The 9,619-nt window shown below is 27.0% G+C and overlaps 1 protein-coding gene across 1 annotated transcript; it reads right to left on the bottom strand.

Annotated features, from left to right (window-relative positions):
- Window positions 1–3,484: 3,484 nt before the first annotated feature.
- EIN_401750 (hypothetical protein) lies at window positions 3,485–4,290 on the bottom strand (the record flags this gene model as incomplete). The annotated part of the gene is made up of 3 exons (XM_004255360.1): window positions 3,485–3,923; window positions 3,994–4,074; window positions 4,112–4,290. The coding sequence occupies 3 exons, from the start codon at window positions 4,288–4,290 to the stop codon at window positions 3,485–3,487; spliced, it is 699 nt and encodes a 232-aa protein (XP_004255408.1).
- Between the last annotated feature and the right edge of the window lie 5,329 nt (window positions 4,291–9,619).

Genomic DNA, 9,619 nt, shown 5'->3' with positions numbered 1-9,619 from the left:
TTTAATGACACTTCGTGTAAAAAATAACGGAAATGAAATACCAACAAAAGTGCTTTAATTTAAGACTGTTGTTTTTGGCGATTATTTGATTTACAAGTTATCATCCAACAAGTTAAGTTCTTCTATTTTAAAACTTGATACATTCGGTGAGTTGTCCACAACTTCGAAAATTTATTTCAACATGAAAGTCGAATTGGATACACTTGATATGAGCCAAACAGTTGACCAAACATATACATTTGTTGTATTCAAAAAAGGTCTGCAATTGGCAAAGAAGACTGGCACACCAACATCAAACTCTATTGCCTTGTTGGGTGAAAGTACATCACTACATTCAATTGTGCATTTAAAATTAGTAAGAATATATGAAGGCTATAGTAGAGTTATTGACATTGATACACCAAGTTGTACTTATAACAAAATAGAAAATACATTTGATGAACTTGCTTGTCGAAGTGAGAATTTGAATGAAATGTACTACATACTAACATCTTCTAATTTTATACTAAAATTTGTTGATACTGAAATAACTTATTTACTTCAATCAACACACTTTAAATCGATGGTATATCCAATTCCTGAAACAACTATATTTTCTTTAAACACAAATATATATATACTTTGACTGTTAATTCTACTTCGAAATATATCACTTCCATATACACAAAGTGTGAGACGTACATTACAGGTAATTGTTCGGGCTCGTCTCAAATAATTGCAGATGGAAATCATTATGACAGAATGAATTTTTTCTCAAAAAAGTACACAAATGACTGTAATATTTATAACTGCAAAAAGTGTTGTCTTATATATGTCAAAAATATTTGCTGCATCTAACACGTAATGTGGTGCAGACAATTTTAGAGTATCACAAGAACTTAACTGTTTCTGTTAGATACACAATAGTGGTTATTCATATGATAAGTCTGATTACAACCATGACACTGATCTCTCTTCATATGACTTGCATGTGTCCACTCAAAATTTGGACTCAAAACAAACGAAGAAATACAATAACTTACTATTGTCTGATACCAGTGAACACACTTTTTCATCAAATCAAAAAATTGAATTTACTCAATTTGGTTGAATAACAAGTAACCCCGAATATAGTAAATTTCATGATAATGAATTTAATCCAAATAGATACAGAAAAAAAACAATCACAAGCACTTTTTATGTAAGTATCACCATTTTAAAACCAAAAGCATCTGGATTTGTGTTGTATACAAACAGAAATACCGAACAGAAATTGATTGTCACAAATATTTTAAATACACCATCTTTGTGTTTTGATGTTGTTCTTTCTGATGCAACAAATATTGTTCATACAAAGGTAGTCGCACAACTCCAAACAAACTATCAGAACCAATGAATAAACCAATTCAGACGATCTTATTTATTATTTAACAACTGTAACAAATGACTATGATAAACAGTTTTCAACTATTAATTGTCCGTGTGATGTCTCTAATTCTGAAGAAACAGTAAAGTGTCAAATTAGAGTACAAAATAACAATTCCAGAACATTTGTGATGGATCACAACATTAATGCATCGCTTAAAATCATTTTTGATAATTTCATTAAGTAAAACCACTCAATTACAAATACAGAATCTGGTACCATCAACAGATCTAACAACAATCAATACAGCGTACAGATTATCAATTGAATCTTTGACAATTTCCACATTAACATCAATAGAAATGCTGATATTAAAAAAATCTTTAGGAAGAACCCGGGTTTGTTTGGTTAACTGTTTAATCCAAATTTGGAGCGACGACTTTGAATCAAACTACAACAGGTATAATTGGTGCGTCAAAGTATTATAATGACTATGCAGAAAATTATATTAACTGTGCTCCAATAAACTCTTGTTTGATTGCAAACAACAACCAAAAGTCACAATTCATAATAATGGTATTATTTATACTCAACAGTAATTATAGAAGTCTTTCAGTTATCATTCAAAATACTAAACAATTCCTTCAAATATTGAACTAAAAACTATGGATATTACCATAGTTTTATGGTAATATCCATAGTAATTCAAAGCTGAGTTGTTAAAAACAACTATTTTTGAATTATTCTCATAATCAAAACCAGTATTGAGGGGAACTATATCTCCATTAAGTTACAAACCCAACAGAATGAATATTGTCAATAGAAGCTTTTCCTTTTTCCCTTGTCCTAACTTTAAATTTCTTATTGAATATATTACAACCCTTTTAATTCACATATTTGGCTTGACATAAGGAGATAAATGCAATTGACATCCTTCTAATGTCAATTGCATTTATCATGAGACAAAAAATGAAACAACCCAACTTGAATTATTTGTTTTTTATAATGTGATTATTTTTAAAACAATTTTCAGTTATTTTAATAATTTTAAATTTAATATTTTTTTATTAATTTAATTATTTAAAAATAGTTCATTATGTGTGATTTAATATTGTTTCAAACTCATAGTTGACGTTTTCTAATGAATTTCTTTTTGTAGGTTAGTTTTCACAACAATTACAGATAGTATTATATATATGTAACATATATTTTCATGTGTTTTGATTCATCTCATCTGGTTTATTAATCTTAACTTTTGAATCACAAACCTTGCAATTGTTTATCGAAATTTAAATTTATTTTTAGAATATGCATAACTCCATGTAAAACACTCGAACATGGTTATAGCAAAAGAGTATACATCAGCAGGTTTCTTGTAATTTTCTCGTATTAAAATTTTAGGCGCCATGTAGACTAGTGTTCCAATTCCTTTTGTGAATGTCATGTTAATCATTAATAAGTTGATGTTTCTCGCAATTCATAATCGGTCAGTTTGGCATTTACATTGTTGTTGAATCAATTGAAACAATAAGTATGTTGTCTGGTTTAATGTCTCTGTGTAATATCCAATTTGTATGTAAATATATAATTTCACTTAATGTATCAAACATCAACTTTATTCGAAATTTCATTTTAATTTCGTTGTTTTTTCTATGTTTATTAAATCTTGTTATGACCCAAACAGATCAAATTGGGTGATTATACACACTTTATTTTGTACAAACACAGCTCCAATAATAGATTATATACTCACTCCTGAATTTGTCTAACATTGCATTTTTTCAAATTCATCATCTGATTTATCTTAACAATCAATTTTGTTATCTTCTTTTTGTTTCATTTTTTTTAATCGCAACATCGTTTCCTCTGTATTGTCCTTTGTAAATAACACCAAAAAATCATTCGCCCAATTAAATTTTTTCACTTAATTTTTCATTATTTATTTTAGTTACTCTTTTCATTATGATTTCATTTATATTTTCGATGTTTGTTTTTAGTTTTTTTGCGACTACTCAAATGGTGTCATTTTAAATGTGCATTTAAGTGTCAAATAAATCGTAAATTCACACGCATTTTTTTAAATATGACTTCTGGTGTTACTCTTATTGTAAATTTGTCAATTTGTGTAGTCGTTTTAAACTAAATTTTTAAGACATTTTTGAACATAAAGCCTACACAAAACACAATCTTTGTTTCTGTGTTGACAGGAATCTTTTCAATTTTAGAATTGAAATTGAGTTCTTTTGAAGAGACGCAAATGTTGTTTGCAAGTAAAATAATTTTGACATTTGATTTTTCAATTTCGAATATAATTGTTGTTTTTTCTAACTCCTTTGTGTGTATCATTTTTGAAATTCTTTTCATAGAAAATACTAATGCTATAACAAGAATTGATAATACAAAAATAATAAATAGAATTATAACAATTATAACCCCTAATACATCTTTCTTTTCACGATAAGTCCCATTTGGACTAAATTCATACCAGAATGAACATTTGTTGCATTTTGAATTTTTATTTCTTTGCACTTGGATATTTGAGAAAGTTTCACACATATTCCACTTGAGAGTAAGACAACTTTTTGGGATGAACATGTCAGACAAGTTGTATTACACTTTTACATTCATTTTCATTAACATAAAAATACCCGTCTTTACATTTTGTGCATCCAAATTGTTTAACATCAACATTACATCCAATTATGCTATTTTGTGGTTTAAAGTCTTTACTTGATGTTTTGTAATATGTTGAATTACAAATCAAACATGTTAATTTTTATTACACAAAATACATGAAAGATTGCATTTATAACAGTCCAACAGTTTCTGTAATAACCTTCAGTACATTTGGCACATCCATACGATGACATAAATTGTGTGCAAATTTCTACCAATTTCGAATTTTTTTGCAAATGTAATTTGAAATGTAAGATCCTGGTGGACATGATAGACAGTAAGTCGGATTCATGACACAAGTCAAACAATTAGGATCACACATTTTACACTTTGAATTTGTGATGTAAGTGCAGTTGTATTAAAATCTTAAACATTTCACATTTTTATCACCTTGATCATAACAGTGTCTGTCTTCACAATTACCATTCGAATTTATTTTATATGAAATTTCACATTTTGTGGGACGACCATTTTCACACAAAATACTTGAGTTAAAAAGATTTGAACACTTTTGACATTTTGTTGAGTTTGTTAAATACCCACTTTTATAGGCAATTATATTATTTTGATTTGTGTATAACAAGTGTTCACCTGCAATTTCACAACACTGTTGTTAATTATTTATAATTTGTGTATACTACAAATTTGACATGTTTCACTCAAAGATTGGTTCAAACAAAATGGTGTATTTTGACAGTCACCTTTAAGAAGTAAATACCCATCTGAACATTTTAGACATCGATTTGATCGTTTCAACAAACAGTTTAGTATTTCAACGCATTTTCTATCATTGTTTTCAAATATTCTTGTTGACATCTTAAATATTTTTTTGTATTGTAAAAACAATCAATACAATTTGAATCCGAACATGTATCACATTTTTGTGTCGTTGTATTGAAATAAAGTCAATTTTCACACTTTGGATTTTTAATAAATTTGGTCACGTTTTTTCTTGTGTAAATTTTGATTTAAAAAACATTTGACAATTGCTATTTCCATTAAATTTAAAGTTTTGTGTAATTTAACAAAAGAATTTTCTAAAAATGAAATTTTAAAATTTCCAGTAAAAATATCAAATTCTCGAAATTCAATATAGATGAATTACCTTAAATAATATAGACCGTGTTTTCACCGAAATATAAACTTTCCACTTATTAATTGTCATTTGTTGTATAAAGAGTTGATGTATCTCTGATTTCAAAAATTGAATTGTGTTAACATATCAGCCCATAAACAATTTAAATTCTCGAAAAGTTAACTATAGTGAATATAGTTTGTGTTTTTAAATTAATTGTTATTATACAAGTGTCATAGATATTACATGTTTCAGATTGTGTCATGGTATTTTTTTACTTTTAATGTCGGACATATGGTTCTGACAGTTTTTGTTGACGAATTTAAATAACAATAGATAATGTCAACTTTCTTAATATACCTTGTTGCATTTTATGTTTAGATTATATGTATTTTTTATAAAAAATAGTGTCATGTTTTAAAAATAATTCATACAAATTGGTTTATTTAGTATAACGTTTCCAAAAATGAACCATACGTGCTTCTAAGATATAATTAACACTGTATTTTCACTTTGATATAGTTATACCAAATCACAAATTTATAAAATTTAATTCAATTTATTTTTGAATGTAAATCAATTGTCATATTTCATTTTTATTTTAGTAATCGTAATGACACGTTGAAGTTTATTAAATGATAATTGAAAAGTTGGCTTTTTTATTTTTGAAGAGTAATTTCATTATAAAACACTTTCTCAACACTTAGAACGACATTTATTAAGTTTAATTATTTTAGATATTTAACTCAATTTTTGTTACTAACAATTCGTTATTATTAATGTTGAATAAAATACAAATTTTAGTTGGCTTAACACACTTTATGTTTACTTAAATATCAAATGGTATTTTTATATTAATTTATTCTGCTATTTTACGCCGCATAAAAGCAAATATTTTAAGATAGTTCACATTTTTTAAATGTACATTAAAAATATTTACTAAATTTAAAAGAAAATATTTTTATAAATTCCAAGTTTTCGTTGTAATCGAAGTTCTGAAAATTTTAACAGAGCGCAAATGCAAATTCACCAAATTTCAATGTTCTTATTTAAGCGTCTCTACTTAAAATGTTATTATTTTTTGTCTTAAGATTTTTATTATACAATAAAACCACCCAAGAGTGTGATTTCTGAATAGTGGTTTCTTATTTGTGGACACTTTAAACTGAAACAATAAATTGAGTTCTCAATAACGTGGTAATTAAAACTTAATTGTCTAAAATGGCCGCTTTTGAGTGAACAATAATTACCAAAACCTCATACTCTTGAGAAGATTTACTTTAGCATATTTATAAAATTGAAATTGATTTAAAGATTCATTTTTTATATGTTTTTTATTGACTTTAATTTAATTGAACTTTATTTAATGCTTTAAGAAAAATATATTTGAATATTGTGGGAATTTATTTTTATGTTGGATTGTATTTCCAATGAATGTAGCTTATTTTGATATAAAAATGTACACACTTACATATATTCAATGACCATTGAATAACAAGTAACCCAATAAGTTTTAAGATTAAAGAGAACAAAGACTTTTACAATGAGTATGATTTATACTAAGATGAACATTATTACGCTAATGTAAATAGATACTATGATGATTTAAATGGCAATTTAAACACACTTTCAGTTAAAGAGTTAAAACAGGGTTTCCAAAACAACGACAATTTCGGACAGTTAAGCTCTATAAATAAATTTCAACAAAAAACTTTTTTTCGGCAAAAAATAATAAACAAACTTAAAAAACAAATGGAAAGGGGAAAAAGGAAAACCACATACGAAACGCAAGAAAAAAGATTTATTCGAACTGTAAACAAAACTCACATGTTACCTATATATGAACACGGCGTTTTGGTATTTATGTATTGTTTGTTGTGTTGTGATTGTTGGTCAAAGCAATCGGGTTATAGTCATTACAGGGATTTTAAGCACAAAGTGGATTTAACTCCGAAAGGAATTAAATACATTGACGATTTTAATCGTTAACAAACGAAATGTTTTGGAAGAAGGTGCTCTTGTTATCATTAAAATACATAAATCTAAAGGAGGATATTGCCATTGTTTACTGAAAACAAAAGAAAAAAATTGACAGTTAACGAAATGAAATTTTTCAAACAAAATATAGTCATTCATGAATTAGACAGAGACCAAGTCACATCAAGAAATCACAAAGTATCAAAACTCGATTTGTTAATTAAAAAAGAATATGAACTAACCAATAAATTAAAGACTCAATTCAACGAAATTTGCATTTTGAACAGTCTTGCTGAAACAAAAATAGATGATCAACAAGAATTCAGTGCAAATGATACTTTCGAAAATGAAAATAAAGGTCGTGTAGATTTGAATGATTAGGTTGAATTAAATAAGTCTAACACGAGTTTATGTGGAGAAGAAATATTTGAAACAACGTTACATGAAAAATGAGATATGTGATTTATATAGTGAAGATTCAAGTTGTGACAAATCCACGGATGATATGATTTGTGATAAAATTATCATTGAAAGTGATTCAAAAAATCAAAATGATATCAACAACATTAATTTTGTATCTAATATTTCTCCTGAATTTTTAAAACCTGGATGTGCAACAAATATTAATAACAAAATTAAAATGTATTTTGAATCAAACTATAGTTTGTCTCATACAAAATGTGTCAATAAAAGAAAATCATACATCGCTTCATTGTTGTATTCTATGATTACTTGTTTGTTGCCATTCTCGAAACAACAAAAAGAAATAGTTAAAAACTTTGTTGAGTTTGTCATTTTGTTTTATTTCAACGTGTCTCTATCTGAAATTGATTTGCGTATTGAGTCTTCGACAACTGAAAACAGAATGGTTCAATTCAAAGCTAATGATGATGATTTAATAATAAACGAATTTGTCTCGTGTGTTTATTTTTCAATAATTGTAGACAGTTCGAAACGGAAGGGCGTTAACTTAGTAGCAATTGTTGTTAGATTTGTTGATAACAACTTTATTGTTACTCAAAGAAAACTGGTTGTGTTCAGGTTGTTTGGAAAAAAGTACTGGTGCAAATTTGAGTGATAGTGTAATAAATTGTCTAAAAGAAAGAGATGTTGATTTAAAGAAATTGATTTCTATATGTTGTGATGGTGCTAGTAATATGTTAGGTTTGAGATGTGGAATGGTTAACCTTTTGTGTGAAGAATTACACAAAATTAAAGTTAACATGAAAGGTATTGATTCTCATGTTTTTACTCAATACTGCAATTGTCATAGAATGAATGTGTGCGAAGGTTTTATTTGGAAAAACACTAATTGTTTAATTATTTTGGAGGTATTAAACTGGTTTCAACTTAGTACAACAACAACTGAATGGGATAATTTTATCATTAAAAAAACACCTTCAAAAAATTACAATTCCGACCACTCCGGGGACACGTTGGTTTTATCATGCGTTATTGTTGGATGTGTTAGTCTACAACAAATCATTGGTGTTTGAGTTTATGAGTAAACCATCAATTCAAAAGTGTATAATATCAAAAATAAGCGAGATAAAACAATTGAAATCAAGTGAAATACCTAAATACTTTAATTTGTTTGATAAGCAAAACAATACAGTTGTATTGAGTTTGTTTCATATTACAACTGTTGCTAAAAAAGGCAATGATGCACTTCAGCAAAAGTTTGGTTTGTTCGAAGAACAGTTTTGTTTGATTATTAATATGATTCAATACTTTATTGATTTTTAAAAAAAACATCAAAAACAAACAAATAAGCGAGACAAATTCATTTGAAAAAGCTGCAAATGATGTTGTTATTCAAATGATGAACAATTATATCAACGCACTCGTTATTCGTTTCGGTTCTATTGGCAACAAATGTGATTATGCGTTGTTAACAAATGATATTACCAATTTTGAAGACGTGTTGATTTTGAAAGAAAATAATACATACAATTCACTGTACTGTGTATTGACAATTCCAAATCAAATGTTTAAAACGAGTAAAAAGACAATTGAATTGGCAAAACAATTTTCATATCTTAAAGATGAAATATCTAATCTGAAAATTGTGATTTTTAACAATCGTAAAATTATTTCTGATTATTTAATTGAAAATAACAAAATGTTGAAAATACAGGAACTTGAGTGTTTCCAAATTGAGAAAGTTTTGACATTACTGGATATGTTCAAGATGAAGCTTATTTCAGAAATTGAATATCCACTTCTCAAAAAAGTTGTTTTGACTGGAATTGGAATTGTTCCGACTTCGAGTGATGTTGAATCTTTTTTTCAATTGTCAGAAACATCTTTCAAAACAATATGGAAATAAAAACTCTTGACATGAAAACTGCTATCGTTTTGAATAAAACGAAACTTAAGGTTAACTTACTTGAATAATTATTATAGTTTATTTAATGGTATTTTATTATAATAAATAAAAAGTGTTACGGACACAATTTAAACCTACATTTTAATCTCTAAACCATACTCTAAAAACCGTTTGTGAATTAAGTAAAAGATGTAACAATATACTAACATAATAGAAT

The sequence above is a fragment of the Entamoeba invadens genome (assembly GCF_000330505.1).
Source record: "Entamoeba invadens IP1 unplaced genomic scaffold scaff_1105074726573, whole genome shotgun sequence".
NCBI classification, from domain to species: Eukaryota; Evosea; order Mastigamoebida; family Endamoebidae; genus Entamoeba; species Entamoeba invadens.
The sequence above is the reverse complement of the archived record's forward strand: the minus strand, read 5'-3'. Positions and strand labels throughout refer to the sequence as shown.